General features: G+C 42.4%; 1 protein-coding gene across 8 annotated transcripts in view; it reads right to left on the bottom strand.

Annotated features, from left to right (window-relative positions):
* The window catches only part of ZDHHC15 (zDHHC palmitoyltransferase 15), a 92,324-nt gene that overhangs the window by 34,611 nt on the left and 37,267 nt on the right, over positions 1 to 20,446 (bottom strand). For all 8 annotated transcript variants that reach the window (XR_012483933.1, XM_074277266.1, XM_074277264.1 and 5 more), the window contains exon 8: positions 12,477 to 12,609. Coding sequence is in view for 7 of the 8 variants with exons in the window: in XM_074277266.1 (XP_074133367.1) it covers positions 12,477 to 12,609 (133 nt within the window). In the remaining variant the exon portion in view is untranslated. The remainder of the gene's footprint in view (positions 1 to 12,476; positions 12,610 to 20,446) is intronic.

Raw genomic sequence — 20,446 nt, 5'->3', positions numbered from 1 at the left:
CTCTCTATAACACTCTCTATCTTCTCTCTAACACTATCTCTCTCTCTCACTAATACTCAATATAATACTCTATCTTCTCTCTACCACTATCCCTTTCTTTCTCCTTCTAATACTCTCTATATTCCCTCTAACACACTCCATCTCTCTAACACTATCTTGTCTAAGACCATCTCTCTCACACTAATACTCAACATTTCTCTCTATATAATACTCTCTATCTTCTCTCTAACCCTCTCCATCTCTTTCTCTAACACTCTGTATCTTCTATCATTATCTCTCTCTCACTAATACTCAACATCTCTCTCTCTCTCTATAATACTCTATATTATCTCTAACACTATGCCTGTCTCTAGCAATCTGTATCTTCTCTCTACAACTATCACTTTCTTTCTCCCTCGAACACTCTGTCTTCTAACACACTCCATCTCTCTTTCTAATACTCTCTATCTTCTCTCTACCACTATCCCTCTCTCTTCGAATACTCTCCATCTCTCTCACTAATACTCAACATTTCTCTCTATAACACTCTCTATCTTCTCTCTAACACTATCTCTCTCTCTCACTAATACTCAATATAATACTCTATCTTCTCTCTACCACTATCCCTTTCTTTCTCCTTCTAATACTCTCTATATTCCCTCTAACACACTCCATCTCTCTAACACTATCTTGTCTAACACCATCTCTCTCACACTAATACTCAACATTTCTCTCTATATAATACTCTCTATCTTCTCTCTAACCCTCTCCATCTCTTTCTCTAACACTCTGTATCTTCTATTATTATCTCTCTCTCACTAATACTCAACATCTCTCTCTCTATATAATACTCTATATTATCTCTAACACTATGCCTGTCTCTAGCAATCTGTATCTTCTCTCTACAACTATCACTTTCTTTCTCCCTCGAACACTCTGTCTTCTAACACACTCCATCTCTCTTTCTAATACTCTCTATCTTCTCTCTACCACTATCCCTCTCTCTTCGAATACTCTCCATCTCTCTCACTAATACTCAACATTTCTCTCTATAACACTCTCTATCTTCTCTCTAACACTATCTCTCTGTCTCACTAATACTCAATATAATACTCTCTATCTTCTCTCTACCACTATCCCTTTCTTTCTCCTTCTAATACTCTCTATATTCCCTCTAACACACTCCATCTCTCTAACACTATCTTGTCTAACACCATCTCTCTCACACTAATACTCAACATTTCTCTCTATATAATACTCTCTATCTTCTCTCTAACCCTCTCCATCTCTTTCTCTAACACTCTGTATCTTCTATCATTATCTCTCTCTCACTAATACTCAACATCTCTCTCTCTCTCTATAATACTCTATATTATCTCTAACACTATGCCTGTCTCTAGCAATCTGTATCTTCTCTCTACAACTATCACTTTCTTTCTCCCTCGAACACTCTGTCTTCTAACACACTCCATCTCTCTTTCTAATACTCTCTATCTTCTCTCTACCACTATCCCTCTCTCTTCGAATACTCTCCATCTCTCTCACTAATACTCAACATTTCTCTCTATAACACTCTCTATCTTCTCTCTAACACTATCTCTCTCTCTCACTAATACTCAATATAATACTCTATCTTCTCTCTACCACTATCCCTTTCTTTCTCCTTCTAATACTCTCTATATTCCCTCTAACACACTCCATCTCTCTAACACTATCTTGTCTAACACCATCTCTCTCACACTAATACTCAACATTTCTCTCTATATAATACTCTCTATCTTCTCTCTAACCCTCTCCATCTCTTTCTCTAACACTCTGTATCTTCTATCATTATCTCTCTCTCACTAATACTCAACATCTCTCTCTCTCTCTATAATACTCTATATTATCTCTAACACTATGCCTGTCTCTAGCAATCTGTATCTTCTCTCTACAACTATCACTTTCTTTCTCCCTCGAACACTCTGTCTTCTAACACACTCCATCTCTCTTTCTAATACTCTCTATCTTCTCTCTACCACTATCCCTCTCTCTTCGAATACTCTCCATCTCTCTCACTAATACTCAACATTTCTCTCTATAACACTCTCTATCTTCTCTCTAACACTATCTCTCTCTCTCACTAATACTCAATATAATACTCTATCTTCTCTCTACCACTATCCCTTTCTTTCTCCTTCTAATACTCTCTATATTCCCTCTAACACACTCCATCTCTCTAACACTATCTTGTCTAACACCATCTCTCTCACACTAATACTCAACATTTCTCTCTATATAATACTCTCTATCTTCTCTCTAACCCTCTCCATCTCTTTCTCTAACACTCTGTATCTTCTATTATTATCTCTCTCTCACTAATACTCAACATCTCTCTCTCTATATAATACTCTATATTATCTCTAACACTATGCCTGTCTCTAGCAATCTGTATCTTCTCTCTACAACTATCACTTTCTTTCTCCCTCGAACACTCTGTCTTCTAACACACTCCATCTCTCTTTCTAATACTCTCTATCTTCTCTCTACCACTATCCCTCTCTCTTCGAATACTCTCCATCTCTCTCACTAATACTCAACATTTCTCTCTATAACACTCTCTATCTTCTCTCTAACACTATCTCTCTCTCTCACTAATACTCAATATAATACTCTCTATCTTCTCTCTACCACTATCCCTTTCTTTCTCCTTCTAATACTCTCTATATTCCCTCTAACACACTCCATCTCTCTAACACTATCTTGTCTAACACCATCTCTCTCACACTAATACTCAACATTTCTCTCTATATAATACTCTCTATCTTCTCTCTAACCCTCTCCATCTCTTTCTCTAACACTCTGTATCTTCTATCATTATCTCTCTCTCACTAATACTCAACATCTCTCTCTCTCTCTATAATACTCTATATTATCTCTAACACTATGCCTGTCTCTAGCAATCTGTATCTTCTCTCTACAACTATCACTTTCTTTCTCCCTCGAACACTCTGTCTTCTAACACACTCCATCTCTCTTTCTAATACTCTCTATCTTCTCTCTACCACTATCCCTCTCTCTTCGAATACTCTCCATCTCTCTCACTAATACTCAACATTTCTCTCTATAACACTCTCTATCTTCTCTCTAACACTATCTCTCTCTCTCACTAATACTCAATATAATACTCTATCTTCTCTCTACCACTATCCCTTTCTTTCTCCTTCTAATACTCTCTATATTCCCTCTAACACACTCCATCTCTCTAACACTATCTTGTCTAACACCATCTCTCTCACACTAATACTCAACATTTCTCTCTATATAATACTCTCTATCTTCTCTCTAACCCTCTCCATCTCTTTCTCTAACACTCTGTATCTTCTATCATTATCTCTCTCTCACTAATACTCAACATCTCTCTCTCTCTCTATAATACTCTATATTATCTCTAACACTATGCCTATCTCTAGCAATCTGTATCTTCTCTCTACAACTATCACTTTCTTTCTCCCTCGAACACTCTGTCTTCTAACACACTCCATCTCTCTTTCTAATACTCTCTATCTTCTCTCTACCACTATCCCTCTCTCTTCGAATACTCTCCATCTCTCTCACTAATACTCAACATTTCTCTCTATAACACTCTCTATCTTCTCTCTAACACTATCTCTCTCTCTCACTAATACTCAATATAATACTCTATCTTCTCTCTACCACTATCCCTTTCTTTCTCCTTCTAATACTCTCTATATTCCCTCTAACACACTCCATCTCTCTAACACTATCTTGTCTAAGACCATCTCTCTCACACTAATACTCAACATTTCTCTCTATATAATACTCTCTATCTTCTCTCTAACCCTCTCCATCTCTTTCTCTAACACTCTGTATCTTCTATCATTATCTCTCTCTCACTAATACTCAACATCTCTCTCTCTCTCTATAATACTCTATATTATCTCTAACACTATGCCTGTCTCTAGCAATCTGTATCTTCTCTCTACAACTATCACTTTCTTTCTCCCTCGAACACTCTGTCTTCTAACACACTCCATCTCTCTTTCTAATACTCTCTATCTTCTCTCTACCACTATCCCTCTCTCTTCGAATACTCTCCATCTCTCTCACTAATACTCAACATTTCTCTCTATAACACTCTCTATCTTCTCTCTAACACTATCTCTCTCTCTCACTAATACTCAATATAATACTCTCTATCTTCTCTCTACCACTATCCCTTTCTTTCTCCTTCTAATACTCTCTATATTCCCTCTAACACACTCCATCTCTCTAACACTATCTTGTCTAACACCATCTCTCTCACACTAATACTCAACATTTCTCTCTATATAATACTCTCTATCTTCTCTCTAACCCTCTCCATCTCTTTCTCTAACACTCTGTATCTTCTATCATTATCTCTCTCTCACTAATACTCAACATCTCTCTCTCTCTCTATAATACTCTATATTATCTCTAACACTATGCCTGTCTCTAGCAATCTGTATCTTCTCTCTACAACTATCACTTTCTTTCTCCCTCGAACACTCTGTCTTCTAACACACTCCATCTCTCTTTCTAATACTCTCTATCTTCTCTCTACCACTATCCCTCTCTCTTCTAATACTCTCCATCTCTCTCACTAATACTCAACATTTCTCTCTATAACACTCTCTATCTTCTCTCTAACACTATCTCTCTCTCTCACTAATACTCAATATAATACTCTCTATCTTCTCTCTACCACTATCCCTTTCTTTCTCCTTCTAATACTCTCTATATTCCCTCTAACACACTCCATCTCTCTAACACTATCTTGTCTAACACCATCTCTCTCACACTAATACTCAACATTTCTCTCTATATAATACTCTCTATCTTCTCTCTAACCCTCTCCATCTCTTTCTCTAACACTCTGTATCTTCTATTATTATCTCTCTCTCACTAATACTCAACATCTCTCTCTCTCTATAATACTCTATATTATCTCTAACACTATGCCTGTCTCTAGCAATCTGTATCTTCTCTCTACAACTATCACTTTCTTTCTCCCTCGAACACTCTGTCTTCTAACACACTCCATCTCTCTTTCTAATACTCTCTATCTTCTCTCTACCACTATCCCTCTCTCTTCTAATACTCTCCATCTCTCTCACTAATACTCAACATTTCTCTCTATAACACTCTCTATCTTCTCTCTAACACTATCTCTCTCTCTCACTAATACTCAATATAATACTCTATCTTCTCTCTACCACTATCCCTTTCTTTCTCCTTCTAATACTCTCTATATTCCCTCTAACACACTCCATCTCTCTAACACTATCTTGTCTAACACCATCTCTCTCACACTAATACTCAACATTTCTCTCTATATAATACTCTCTATCTTCTCTCTAACCCTCTCCATCTCTTTCTCTAACACTCTGTATCTTCTATCATTATCTCTCTCTCACTAATACTCAACATCTCTCTCTCTCTCTGTAATACTCTATATTATCTCTAACACTATGCCTGTCTCTAGCAATCTGTATCTTCTCTCTACAACTATTACTTTCTTTCTCCCTCGAACACTCTGTCTTCTAACACACTCCATCTCTCTTTCTAATACTCTCTATCTTCTCTCTACCACTATCCCTCTCTCTTCTAATACTCTCCATCTCTCTCACTAATACTCAACATTTCTCTCTATAACACTCTCTATCTTCTCTCTAACACTATCTCTCTCTCTCACTAATACTCAATATAATACTCTATCTTCTCTCTACCACTATCCCTTTCTTTCTCCTTCTAATACTCTCTATATTCCCTCTAACACACTCCATCTCTCTAACACTATCTTGTCTAACACCATCTCTCTCACACTAATACTCAACATTTCTCTCTATATAATACTCTCTATCTTCTCTCTAACCCTCTCCATCTCTTTCTCTAACACTCTGTATCTTCTATCATTATCTCTCTCTCACTAATACTCAACATCTCTCTCTCTCTCTGTAATACTCTATATTATCTCTAACACTATGCCTGTCTCTAGCAATCTGTATCTTCTCTCTACAACTATTACTTTCTTTCTCCCTCGAACACTCTGTCTTCTAACACACTCCATCTCTCTTTCTAATACTCTCTATCTTCTCTCTACCACTATCCCTCTCTCTTCGAATACTCTCCATCTCTCTCACTAATACTCAACATTTCTCTCTATAACACTCTCTATCTTCTCTACCACTATCCCTTTCTCTCTCCCTCTAACACTCTCCATCTTCTAACATACTCCATCTCTCTAACACTATCTTCTAACACTCTCTATCTCTCACTAACACTCAACATCTCTCTCTGTGTATACTCTCTATTTTATCTCTAACACTATCCCTCTCTCTTCTAATACTCTAACACTCTCTATATTTCTATCTTTTTATATCATCTGTTCCTTTGTCTCTCTATCCTGTCCTTTTATCTTTGTCTCTTTAACTATCTTCACGTATGTCTCTTCTTGTCCATCCATCTCTCTATCTCTTCTCTGTCATCTAGCCCACTCTTTCTTCATCTAGGGGAGGGGGGAGTTGGGAGGGGAGGAGAGGGAGTTGGGAGGGGAGGGAGTTGGGTGGGAGGGGAGAGAGTTGGGTGGGAGGGGAGGGAGGTGGGAGGGGAGAGGAGGGAGGGGAGGGAGGGAGGTGGGAGGGGAGGGAGGGAGGTGGGAGGGGAGGGAGGGAGGTGGGAGGGGAGGGAAGGGGGAAGGTGGGAGGGAGGGAGGTGGGAGGGGGGAGGGAGGAGGGAAGGGGAGGGAGGGAGGGGGGAGGGAGGGGGGGAGGGAGGAGGGGAGGGAGGGAGGGGGGAGGGAGGGGGGGAGGGAAGGGGAGGGAGGAGGGAGGTGGGAGGGGAGGAAGGGAGGGGAGAGGGGAGAAGAGAGAAGAAGGGAAGTATACTATAAAGGGAAAAAAAAAAGATAACTTCTCTATGTCATATATATTCTCTTCCCTTTCTTCCTCCTCCCTCTCCCCCTCCCCCCCCCTCCCCCCTCCCTCCCCCCCCCCACCTCCCCTCCCCTCCCCCCTCCCCCTTCCCTCCCTCCTCCCCCCCCCCTTCCCCTCCCTCCTCCCTCCCCTGCCCTCCCTCTCCCCCCCTTCCCCTCCCTCCACCTCCCACCCTGCCCTCCCTCTCCCCCCCCCAATCCTCCACTCCACCTCCCTTCCCCTCCTCCCCCAATCCCTCCACCTCCACCTCCTTCCCCTCCCTCCCCCAACTCCCTCCACCTCCCACCTCCCTTCCCCTCCCTCTCCCCCCCAACTCCCTCCACCTCCCACCTCCCTTCCCCTCCCTCTCCCCCCAACTTCCTCCACCTCCCAACTCCCTCCACCTCCTAACTCCCTCCCCTCCCACCTCCCTCCCTTCCTATCGCCCTCCCTTCCTAAGCCCTACCCTTGCTAACTCCCTCCCCTCCCCTCCTAAGTCCCTCTCCTCCCAACTCCCTCCCAACACTACCCTCCCCCTAGATAGAGAAAGAGTGAACTAAATAGATGGATTGAGAGATAGGATAGAAAGATGGAGAGAGACAAAATAGACAGGGAAATAGGAGGAGTAAAAGATGGATAAAAAAAAGGAGATAGAGAGATAAAAAGACAGGAAAGAGAGAGACAAATGAACAGATGAAAGAGAAAGACAAAAATAAAGAGATAGAGAAGTGCAGCCTGACTTGAAAGATGAAAGACGTGATAAAGAGAGAGATGCATGGACAAGAGGAGACGTACAGGAGATAACCAAGGAGACAGAGAGATAAAAGGACAGGAAAGAGAGAGACACATGAACAGATGAACCAGAAAGACAGAAATAAAGAGATAGAGAAGTGCAGCCTGACTTGAAAGATGAGAGACGTGATAAAGAGAGAGATGCATGGACAAGAGGAGACAGAGAGGTGGAGATAGCTAAAGAGACAGAGAGACAAAGGGACAGGAAAGAGAGACACATGAACAGATGAACCAGAAAGACAGAAATAAAAGGATAGAGAAGTGCAGCCTGACTTGAAAGATGAGAGACGTGAAAAAGAGTGAGTTGCATGGAGAAGAGGAGACGTACAGGAGATAGCTAAGGAGACAGAGAGATAAAAGGACAACAAAGAGAGAGACAAATGAACAGATGAAAGAGAAAGACAGAAATAAAGAGATGGAGAAATCCAGCCTGACTTGAAAGATGAGAGACGTGATAAAGAGAGAGATGCATGGACAAGAGGAGACGTAGAGGAGATAGCTAAGGAGACACAGAGATAATAGGACAGAAAAGAGAGAGACTCATGAACAGATGAAAGAGAAAGACAGAAATAAAGAGATGGAGAAGTGCAGCCTGACTTGAAAGATGAGAGACGTGAAAGAGACAGATGCATGGGCAAGAGGAGAAGTACAGGAGATAGCCAAGTAGACAGAAAGATAAAAGGACAACAAAGAGAGAGACACATGAACAGATGAAAGAGAAAGACAGAAATAAAGAGAGGGAGAAGTGCAGCCTGAGTTGAAAGAGGAGAGACGTGATAAAGAGAAACATGCATGGACAAGAGGAGACATACAGGAGATAACCAAGGAGACAGAGAGATAAAAGGACAACAAAGAGAGAGACAAATGAACTGATGAACAAGAAAGACAGAAATAAAGAGATGGAGAAATACAGCCTGACTTGAAAGATGAGAGACGTGATAAAGAGAGAGATGCATGGACAAGAGGAGACATACAAGAGATAGCTAAGGAGACAGAGATAATAAGACAGGAAAGAGAGAGACTCATGAACAGATGAAAGAGAAAGACAGAATTAAAGAGATGGAGAAATACAGCCTGAGTTGAAAGAGGAGAGACGTGATAAAGAGAGACATGCATGGACAAGAGGAGACAGAGAGGTGGACACAGCTAAGGGGACAGAGAGATAAAAGGACAGGAAAGAGAGACTCATGAAGAGATGAAAGAGAAAGACAGAAATAAAGTGATGGAGAAGTGCAGCCTGACTTAAAAGATGAGAGACATGAAAGAGACAGATGCATGGGCAAGAGGAGAAGTACAGGAGATAGCCAAGGAGACAGAGAGATAAAAGGACAACAAAGAGAGAGACAAATGAACAGATGAAAGAGAAAGACAGAAATAAAGAGATGGAGAAATCCAGCCTGACTTGAAAGATGAGAGACGTGATAAAGAGAGACATGAATGGACAAGAGGAGACATACAGGAGATAACCAAGGAGACAGAGAGATAAAAGGACAACAAAGAGAGAGACAAATGAACAGATGAACCAGAAAGACAGAAATAAAGAGATGGAGAAGTACAGCCTGACTTGAAAGATGAGAGACGTGATAAAGGGAGAGATGCATGGACAAGAGGAGACAGAGAGACAAAGGGACAGGAAAGAGAGACACATGAACAGATGAAAGAGAAAGACAGAATTAAAGACATGGAGAAATACAGCCTGAGTTGAAAGAGAAGAGACGTGATAAAGAGAGACATGCATGGACAAAAGGAGACAGAGAGACAAAGGGACAGGAAAGAGAGACACATGAACAGATGAAAGAGAAAGACAGAAATAAAGGGATAGAGAAGTGCAGCCTGACTTGAAAGATGAAAGACGTGATAAAAAGAGAGATGCATGGACAAGAGGAGACGTACAGGAGATAGCTAAGGACGCATAGAGATAAAAGGACAACAAAGAGAGAGACAAATGAACAGATGAAAGAGAAAGACAAAAATAAAGAGATAGAGAAGTGCAGCCTGACTTGAAAGATGAGAGACGTGATAAAGAGAGACATGAATGGACAAGAGGAGACATACAGGAGATAACCAAGGAGACAGAGAGATAAAAGGACAGGAAAGAGAGAGACAAATGAACTGATGAAAGAGAAAGACAAAAATAAAGAGATAGAGAAGGGCAGCCTGACTTGAAAGATGGGAGACGTGATAAAGAGTGAGTTGCATGGACAAGAGACGACGTACAGGAGATAGCCAAGGAGACAGAGAGATAAAAGGACAACAAAGAGAGAGACAAATGAACTGATGAACAAGAAAGACAGAAATAAAGAGATGGAGAAATACAGCCTGACTTGAAAGATGAGAGACGTGATAAAGAGAGAGATGCATGGACAAGAGGAGACGTACAAGAGATAGCCAAGGAGACAGAAAGATAAAAGGACAACAAAGAGAGAGACAAATGAACTGATGAACAAGAAAGACAGAAATAAAGAGATGGAGTAGTGCTGCCTGACTTGAAAGATGAGAGACGTGATAAAGAGAGACATGAATGGACAAGAGGAGACAGAGAGGTAGAGATAGCTAAAGAGACAGAGAGACAAAGGGACAGGAAAGAGAGACACATGAACAGATGAACCAGAAAGACAGAAATAAAAGGATAGAGAAGTGCAGTCTGACTTGAAAGATGAGAGACGTGATAAAGAGTGAGTTGCATGGAGAAGAGGAGACGTACAGGAGATAGCTAAGGAGACAGAGAGATAAAAGGACAGGAAAGAGAGAGACAAATGAACAGATGAAAGAGAAAGACAGAAATAAAGAGATAGAGAAATGCAGGGTGACTTAAAAAATGAGAGACGTGATAAAGAGAGAGATGCATGGACAAGAGGAGACGTACAAGAGATAGCTAAGGAGACAGAGATAATAGGACAGGAAAGAGAGAGACTCATGAACAGATGAAAGAGAAAGACAGAAATAAAGAGATGGAGAAATACAGCCTGAGTTGAAAGAGGAGAGACGTGATAAAGAGAGACATGCATGGACAAGAGGAGACGTAGAGGAGATAGCTAAGGAGACAGAGAGATAAAAGGACAGGACAGAGAGAGACAAATGAACTGATGAAAGAGAAAGACAAAAATAAAGAGATAGAGAAGTGCAGCCTGACTTGAACGATGAGAGACATGATAAAGAGGGAGATGCATGGACAAGAGGAGATGTACAGGAGATAGCCAAGGAGACAGAGAGATAAAAGGACAACAAAGAGAGAGACAAATGAACAGATGAAAGAGAAAGACAGAAATAAAGAGATGGAGAAGTGCAGCCTGACTTGAAAGAGGAGAGACGTGATAAAGAGATACATGCATGGACAAGAGGAGACATACAGGAGATGCATGGACAAGAGGAGATGTACAGGAGATAGCCAAGGAGACAGAGAGATAACTACAAAGAGAGAGACAAATGAACAGATGAACCAGAAAGACAGAAATAAAAGGATAGAGAAGTGCAGCCTGACTTGAAAGAGGAGAGACGTGATAAAGAGAGAGATGCATGGACAAGAGGAGACAGAGAGGTGATAAAGAGAGACATGCCTGGAAAAGAAAGAGAGACACATGAACAGATGAAAAAGAAAGACAAAAATAAAGAGATGGAGAAATACAGCCTGACTTGAAAGATGAGAGAGGTGATAAAGAGAGACATGCATGGACAAGAGGAGACGTACACGAGATAGCTAAGGACGCAGAGAGATAAAAGGACAACAAAGGGAGAGACAAATTAATAGATGAAAGAGAAAGACAAAAATAAAGAGATAGAGAAGTGCAGCCTGACTTGAAAGATGAGAGACGTGATAAAGAGAGAGATGCATGGACAAGAGGAGATGTACAGGAGATAGCTAAGGAGACAGAGAGATAAAAGGACAGGACAGAGAGACATGAACTGATGAAAGAGAAAGACAGAAATATAGAGATCGAGAAATGCAGTCTCTATATGTCCCTCACTCTAACACTCTCTATTTTCTTTGTAACACTATCCCTCTCTCTTCCAACACTGTAACACACTCCGTCTCTCCCTAACCCTCTCTCTCTCACTAATACTCAACATCTCTCTTTCTATAATACTATCTTCTCTTGAACACTCCATTTCTCTCTCTCTAACACTCTCCAACTCTCTATCTTATCTCTAACACTATCTTCTCTCTAACAGTCTCCCTCTCTATCTCCCTAAGTCTCCATCTCTTTAAAACTCTCCATCTCTCTCTCTCAAACACTGTCTTTCTGTTTCATCTTTTCATATGTCTCTCTATCCTGTCCTTTCATCTTTCTGTTTCTTTAGCTATCTCCTATATGTCTCCTCTTGTCCATTCATCTTTGTCTTTATCAAGTCTTGTTGCACTTCTCTATTCTTGCCACCATCAGTTGGCTTTTAGACAGTAAATCTGGGGGCCGTGACCCTATTAGAGCTATAAACAGCAATCTTTCAAGTCAGGACCATTTGTGAGCAGGTTTTCTCTCGTGGATTTCCCTCACTAAAGCTGTCCTCAGTCTGCCTGAGCGGCAAAGCTGAGCGATGACACGGCAAGAGTGTTAGGAAGAGATATAGAGAGAGTTAGAAAGATAGAGCCTATTATAGAGAGACAGATGTTGAGTATTAGTGAGAGAGAGAAAGAGCGTGTTAGAGACATGGAAAGTTTTAGAAGAGAGAAAGATAGTGTTATAGAGAGTTTTTCTTGAGTTCCTCGGAAAGTCAGGTGCACCACTAGCATACTCTCACTGGGGCGGTCATTCCGCCAGCAGCCACACTTACCCAAGGTTGTTTTGTTTCTGCTCAGAAGCCAGCAATGGTATCCAAAGAGAATCATCAGGCTGACGAAAAACATACAAGCCACAAAGAGGAGGAAGAGGACGTGGAACTTGGAGCGCGTATTCGGAAGATCACCCTGTGAGCAAAACACAAGAGGGAGAAGAAAAAGATGAAACAGCTGAGCCTAAGCCTCGCTCTTCTCAGGACTTGCTCCTGCTATCACTCTCCCCCCAGATTCTTCTGCAGATCGCCAACTCACAGACTTTGAATGCTAGAAGAGACCCTGTGACCTAGGAGTCCCAGTCATTAGGGATTCTGTTTAAGCAAATCACATACACCTTGGTTTCTATCTTGACATAAGCGATGATTTGAATTTTGTTATCCGTTATTTCTGTTTGTATTATTTGTGCAAAATGGATAGGAAGCTAGCACTCTCCCTCTTTCCTCCCTTATCGTTTCTGTTTTCTATTTCTTCTCTCTCCCCTCCCACACTCTCTCCTCTTTTCCCCCCTTTTTTCTCTCCTGTTTCATTCCTCTCCCCCTTGCTCCTGTCTTTTTTTCTCTGTTCTCCCTATTCTATCTTCCCCCTTCTTTCTTGTCTTACTCTTCTCTTCCCAGTCTTCTACCTCCTTCCCTTTCTCCTTATTTTAATTTTTAAAGCTTTTTATTTTTAGAACATATACATGGATAGTTTTTCAGCACTGACCCTTGCAAAGCTTTGTGCTTGCCCCCCCCTCCCCGACTCCCTCTCCTGGATGGTAAGCAATCCAATATATGTGAACATGTTTGTACAGTCCTCTTGCTGTGCAAGCAAAATTGGATCAAAAATAGAAAGTAAATGTCTCACTTTTTCCTCTCTCTTCTATCCCTTTTATTTCTCATCCCTGTCTTCTATCTCCTTCCCATTCTCCTATCTTCTCTATGTCACTAGACTTTTCTACATCTTATCTCCCCTATCTCCCCCTTCCTCTGCTTTCCTGTCTGTCTTTCACATCTTTCTGTCTTCTATTCCCCCTTCCCCTTGTTTATTTCTCTCTCTCCCATCTTTCCTCTTTTCTTTCTTTCTCCTTCCATTCTGTCAGAAGACATCTTTCCCTTCTCCCATGTCCTCTATTTTATTCCTCTTTTCTCTCTTATCCCCCTGTCCTCTCTTTAATCCCCTCTTCCTTCTTTCTCTTTCCTTTCTTTCCCCCATTCTTTCTGTCTTTCCTGTCTATTTCACTCCTTCCTTTCTTTTTTTTCTCCTCTCTGTTCCCTCATGACTCCTCTCCCCCATCTTTGTCCCTTCTCTTTCACTCCTCTCAACCTCCACATACTCTCTCTCCTATCTCTTTTACTACTCCTTTACTCTCCCCCCTTCTATCTCTTGTCTCTTTTTCTTCTCTCCTGTCTCTCTACTCTCATCACCTCCTTTCTCTCTGTATTTCTTCCCTCTCTTCTTTCCCCCATCTCACTCTTCCCCTTTAATTTTGAAAGCTTTCTATTTTCAAGCCATGTGCACAGATAATTTTTCAACATTGAGCCTTGCACAGCCTGGCGTTTCAGATTTTCCCATCCTTTCCCCCACCCCTGGATGGCAAGCAATCCAATATTGGTTATACATGTTAAATTCAATATTTGTACAATTATCTCGTTGCACAAGAAAAATTGGATCAAAAAAAGTGAAGTCTCTCTCTTTTCTCCCTCCCTTCTCATCTTTCACCCCCTCTCTTTCCTATCTCTTTCTTTTATCCCCCCTTCCCTCAATCTCCTCTCCCTTTCCTCTTTCCTATGCCTTATATGTCCTCTCTCTCTTTTTCCTTTCTTAAAAATTTTTCTCTGTCCCTTCACTCCTCTCCCCTTTCTTTCTATTTCCCTTCTTTTTCTTTCCTCCTCCCCCCTAGTCACTAGTCTTTCCTATATCTTTTCTCCCCTATCTTTCACTAGTCACTAGTCTTTCCTATATCTTCTCTCCCCCCTCTACCTTCCTACATTTTCTATCTCTTGTTTTTTCTCTCCATCCTGTCTCCCAGTTCTCTCCCCTGTTGCACTTCTTGCTCTTCGTTAGCCACCAGTCTTTCCTACATCTTCTCTTCCCTTCTGTCTCTGCTTCTCTTTTGTCTTTCTTCTCATTCGTACCCCTATCCCTTTTTGCCTCTCCCCTTTCTGTCCCATCTCTTTCTCTCCACATTTTTCCTTCTATGTCCCCTCCTCTTTCCCTTCTTCCTCTTCTTTAGTCACTAGTCTTTCCTGTATCTTCTCTCCCACGTTTCTCCCCCCTCCATCTCTACTTCTCTCTCTGTTGTCTTTCCTCTCTTTCATACCCGCTACCCCTTTCCCCTCCCTTCTGTTCCTGTTCTTCTTCCATCTCTTTTTCTTCCCACTATGCCCTTCCATGGACCCCCTCCTCTTTCCGTTCTTCCTCTTTTTTAGTCACCAGTCTTTCCTATATCTCCTTTCCCCTTCTATCTCTTTTCTCTGCTGCCTGTCTTTCTCACACCTCCCTCCATCTCTACTTCTCTCTTTTGTATCCCCTACTCCCATATCCTCTTTTTTGTCCCATCTTTCTCTCCACATTTTTCTTTCTGTCACTTTTGCTTTTCTTACACTAGTTTTTCTTCTATCTTCTCTCCCCCCTCTATCTCCACTATCTTCTCGTTTTTCCTGTATTTTCTATCTCTTGTCTTTCCTCACTTTCATTCCCCCTACCCTTTTCCCCCCCTCTCCTTTTTGTCCCACCTCTTTCTCTCCCCACTTTGCCTATGTCCCCCCTCTATATACACTTCTCCCCTGCCTCTTTTTTTCCCTCCTGCTTTTCTTTCCCCCCTCAATCTCTACTCTCTTCTCAGTTTTCCTATATTTTCTATCCTTTCCTCTCTTTCATAGCCCCTACCTGTTTTCCTTCTCTTCTGTTCCCCTTCTCACCCTGTTCTATTTTCTTTCCTGCCTTTCTCCCCCCTTCTTCCATTCCCGTTATCCCGTTTTCCCTCTCTTCTGTTTTCTTCCTCTCCCTCCTCTGTCCCATTTTTCTTCTCTATCCTCTCTCCTCATTTTCTCCCATCTCCTTCACTCCTCTTTTATTTCTCCTCCTTCCTCTAGCTTTACTTTTCTTTTGCCTTTCCTCTTTTTTTAACCCTTACCCCTTTTCCTTCTCTTCTGTTCCCCTTCTTCTCCCCTTTCTGTCTGACCTCTTTCCCTCCCCACTTTACCTTCTACGTCCCCCCTCCTTTCTCTTTAGTCACTAGTTTTTTTTTTTAATATCTTCTCCCTCCTCTACCTTCTTATATTTTCTATCTCATCTTTGCTGTTTTATACCCCCCACTTCCCTCTGTCTCCCCTTTCTCTGCCCACTTTACCTTCTATCTCCCCTCTTTGTCCCCCTTCTTGCTCTTGCTGGTTAGTCACCAGTCTTTCCTATATCTTCTCTTCTGCTTCTCTTTTCTCTCCTGTTATTCTCCCTCTTCCCTCTATCTCTTCTTCTCTTTTTTGTCTTTCCTCTCTTTCATACCTGCTATCCCTTTTTCCTTCTCTTCTGGTTTCTTCCTCTCCCTCCTCTTCTCTCCTCATTTTCTCCCCTTTGTGTCCCATCTCTCTTTCCCACTTTGCCTTCTATATCCCCCTCCTCTTTCCCTTCTTGGTCTTCTTTAGTCCTAATTTTTCTAATATCTTCTCTCCCCCCTCCATCTCCACTTCTCTATTCTCATTTTTCCTATATTTTCTATCCCTTGATGTTTCTCTCTTTCATACCCCCACCTCCTTCCTCTCCCTCCTGTCTTCAGTTTCTCTTCCTTCTATCTCCCCTCTGTCATCCTGTCTGTTGCATTTCTTCCTCTTTACTCACCACTCTTTCCTATCTCTTCTCTCCTGCTTCTCTTTTCTTTCCTGTGTTTCTCCCCCTCCCTCTACTTCTCTCTTTCGTCTTTCCTCTTTCACACCTCCTACCCTCTTTCCCTCTCTTTTGTTTTCCTTCCTCTCCTCCATCCTATCTCCCCTTTGTCTCCCCATTTTGCCTTCTTTCTCATTCTCTGTCCCCCTTCTGTTGCACTTGTTGCTCTTTGTTAGTCACCGACTGGTGACTATATCTCCTCTCTCCCGTCTCTTTCCTCTCCTGTTTTTCTCCCCCTCCCTCTATCTCTGCTTCTCTTTTGTCTTTCCTCTCTTTTATACCCCATACGCCTTTTTTGCCTCTTTCTGTCCCATGTCTTTCTCTCCACACTTTGCCTTTTATGTCTCCCCTCCTCTTTCCCTTCTTTAGTCACTAGTTTTTCTAATATCTTCTCTCCCCTCCATCACCACTTCTCTCTTCTCATTTTTCCTGTATTTTCTCTCTTGTCTTTCCTCACATGATCTCCTACCCTTTTTTCCCCTCTCTCCCTCCCCACTTTACCTTGTATTTCCCATCTGTCCCCCTTCTGTTGTACTTCTTGCTCTTCGTTAGGCACCACCAGTCTTTCCTATATTTCCTCTCCCCTTCTGTCTCTTTTCTCTCCTGCCTTTCTCCCCCTCCCTCCATCTCTGCTTCTCTCTTTTGTCTTTCCTCTTTCATACCTGTTACCCCCTTTCCCTCTCTTCTGTTCCACTTCCTCTTCCCATTTTGCCTATGTCCCTCCTCTAACTCCACTTCTCTCATCTCGTTTTTCCTATATTTTCTATCTCTTGTCTTTCTTCTCTTTCATACCCATTTACCCCCTTTTCCCTCTTCTGTTCTCCTTTCTCTCCCTCTTCTCTATCTCTCATTTCTCTTCTCTACCCTCTTTCCTCATTTTCTCCCCTTTCTGTCCCGTTTCTTCTCTCCCCATTCTATCTTTTTTCCTCCTGTTTTTCTCCCCCTTCCCTCAATCTCTACTTATCTTTTTTGTCTTTCCTCTCTTTCATACCCCTACCCCCTTTTCCCTCTCTTCTGTTCTCCTTCCTCTCTGTCTCCCATTTCTCTTTTCCACCATGTTTCCTCATTTTCTCCTCCTTCTGCCCCATCTCTTTTTCTTCCCACTTTGCCTTCTATGTACCCCCTCTCCTCTTTCACTTCTTGCACTTCTTTAGTCACTAGTCTTTCCTCTATCTTCTCTCCCCTTTATCTCTTCTCTCCCATCTTTCTTCTCCACGGTTTCTCTCGTCTTGCCTGTCTCCTATCTTTTCCATTTCACTCCTTTTCTCTCCCCTTGTCATTTATCTTCTGCACATGTTTCTCACCTATTTTCCCCCTTCTTCTCTCTCTGTCCTGTCTATTTTACTACCTCTTTCCTCCTTCTGTCTCTCCACTCTTTTACTTTTGTCCCCTCTTCTCCTCTCTTTCCTCTTTCTCCCCCCATCTATTTCATTCTTCTGTTATTTCTTGCCTATTTCCTCTCTTTTGTACCCCCTTTATCTCTTTTTCACCTTTTTTTCCTCTCTCCCATCATCTTGCTCCCCCTTTTCTCTTCTTTCTCTCTAATCTGTTTTCTTTTTACTCTCTTTCTTATCTCTTTTCTCCCCTTCTATCTCTTGTGCATATCTTCCTCCCCTGTCTACCTCCACATACTTTGTCTTTATCTCCTGTCTTTTTTCTTTTTCCTCTCCCCCCCCTTCTTCACTGTGGTCTTTTTCTTCTCTCTCCCCTTTCTTCTTTCCTCTCTGTCTCTCTACTCTCTTTTCCCTTCTTACTCTGCTCTCTCCCATCTATTTTACTCTCCTCTTTTCCTTCCCACTCTCTCCCCACTCTGTTTTATCTCCTCCCTTTCTCTTCCTCCAATTCCCTGTCTCTTTTTCCTCCATTTTTCTTCTATCTCTTCTCTTTTCTTTTCTTCCTCTCTTCTTTCTGTCCTCCACATGCTGTCTTTCTCTCTACTCTTTCTCTCCCTCCCTTCCCTGTGGGTTCAATGACTGTCACCTCTTCTAACCCCAGTCTTCTTGCTGACCTTCAGTCTCTCCTCACTTCCTGCCTACTGGGTGTGCTCCAATAGAACTCTGAAGTTCTAGTTGAAGGCCCCCTTGCCTTGACTATTTGTCACAAGATCCTTTCCATTGATCTCCTTACCTGAAGCCTTTGTCTTCTTCAGTTCATCTTTGTGGCTGTTCCTAATACCATATATTCCTAAAGTGCAAACCTGACCATGTATTGCAAAAAGTCTTGTATAATTTGGCCCCAACTTATTTTTTTTTCCCTATTTTTCAATGAATAAACATGTATTTTCTTTTCCTTCTATCTTTTACCATTGAAAAAAGAAGACCAAACCCTTGGGACAAATGTTCAAGCAAAACACATTCTGGATTTTACATCCTTGCCCCTCCTGCACTCTGTGCCCCACCCCAGAGTGGGTTGTCCATTCCCAGCCTTGGTGTGTGTGTAGGCCCCACTGACATTCCTCTTAGTCTAGGAACGCCATCCCTCCTCACCTCTGCCTTGTCATCCCCAATCACCTCCTGCATAAGGTTTGCACGTTCTTGCAAACTGTAGGCATTAGTGTCTAGAGAATTACATTTGACTTAATAATGTACTCCTATGTATGGAACATTGAGAAGGCAGCCCCCTTTTTTTGTCTTTCACTCAAGTCCTCCTCCAACGTCAGGGGAAGTTTGAAAGCTCATGAGGAGAAGTCAGGTTCGGATGGGTTCCGCCAAGCCGGCAAGACTTCAAGTGCAAGCCGGCACCAGATGCCGCGGTCTTCATCTTAAGAGCGGCCTGGTTAAGTTCTGAGAGGCTTTGCTGTAGATGAGAAATCTTTCAGCAGTTGTTAAGTATTGAAATAAAAGTGGTTTTTAGGAACTTTAAAATGGTCATTAGATTCAGTGGCCTCCATGCAAAGTGCCTTCCGGCTGGGTTCCCTTCTGCTTGTCTGGGCGACCCGAAGCTTCTCATTTCAGGTGCATTTGGAGCTGGAGGGAATCCCACAGTTCTGCTTGTTAAACCGCCTCATTTTACAGAGAGGGCAAGTGCAGGATTTGCTCGAGCCCCACCCAGGTACTAAGTGGGAGGGCACACTCTTTGATGTCTGACTTCAAATCCAGCCCCTGATCCCCATATGGTGCTGCAGTGAATGGAGAGATAAGGGATGTGATGCTATCTATCTAGAAGGGTTGCTAGTCTTTGGCACAAGGGTTAGGACTGGCCTTTTAAAGAAGTCTGCCCTACCCCTGGGAGGAGCACGTGAATTTGAAATTTGAAGCAAGGCCTTGGAGGCCTGCTAAACCAAAGGTTTCTAAGCTGAGCCAGATTAAAGGTAGGCTTAGAAACCTCCCCCCCCAAAAAAAAAAAAGAGTTCAGGATGGCCAGGGGTCCTAGAGACAAGCCACATTTTCGTAAGCTTTCAAAGACCTTCAAGTTGGAGCCAGGATCAGGTTCTCCAAGTAAGCTTTGGCAGCCCCACCGGACCTAGCTCCATTCTAAAGAGCTATTTCAAAGCTCACCACTCAAGGTGGGGACGGCACAGGTCAGCTGCGGAGGCAATGTTTGAGTGGGGTATCTGCTGGGGAGAGCGTGCTGAAGGAGTTACAGAGAGAAGGCTGGGCCTTCACCAGGATCTCTACTGCTCAGCAGATGAAGTAAGGTCAGGAAAGCAGACTGTAAAATCCAGCTTGTTCCTTGCTGACTAGAGGAGTTAGGGTTTTTTGTTTTTGTTTCCCCCATTTTCCCTGAAGGAGGAACATGGCATGTGGCCTGAATGCCAGTCATTTAACAGAAGATGGAGTGCCAGATAAAGAACTGAGGGCTGGGGGAAGGGCCCAAAAGGGAGCTGCAGCTTCCCCTCCAAGATGCCCAGCACAGAGGGATGGCGATAGCAGAGCCCATTAGCAAGGAATGGGGGGGATTTCCACAACAAAACTTCCCTTTAACTTGGATTTCTCATCCCCCCAGAGAAGCCACAATTTCTCGACCTGCTTCATGAGCCCTTGGGACCAGTTGGATCTTTGACGATTCAGGAGCCGAGGTATAAAGTTTGCCTCAGGAACACCAGACTTGGAGGAGAGTAGAGTACTGGCCCTCTCACCAACTTTCTAATAAATAATGTAAGTATCAT

The sequence above is a fragment of the Sminthopsis crassicaudata genome, chromosome X, assembly GCF_048593235.1.
Source record: "Sminthopsis crassicaudata isolate SCR6 chromosome X, ASM4859323v1, whole genome shotgun sequence".
NCBI classification, from domain to species: Eukaryota; Metazoa; Chordata; class Mammalia; order Dasyuromorphia; family Dasyuridae; genus Sminthopsis; species Sminthopsis crassicaudata.
Note: the sequence above shows the minus strand (reverse complement) of the source record. Positions and strands in the feature narration are given on the sequence as shown.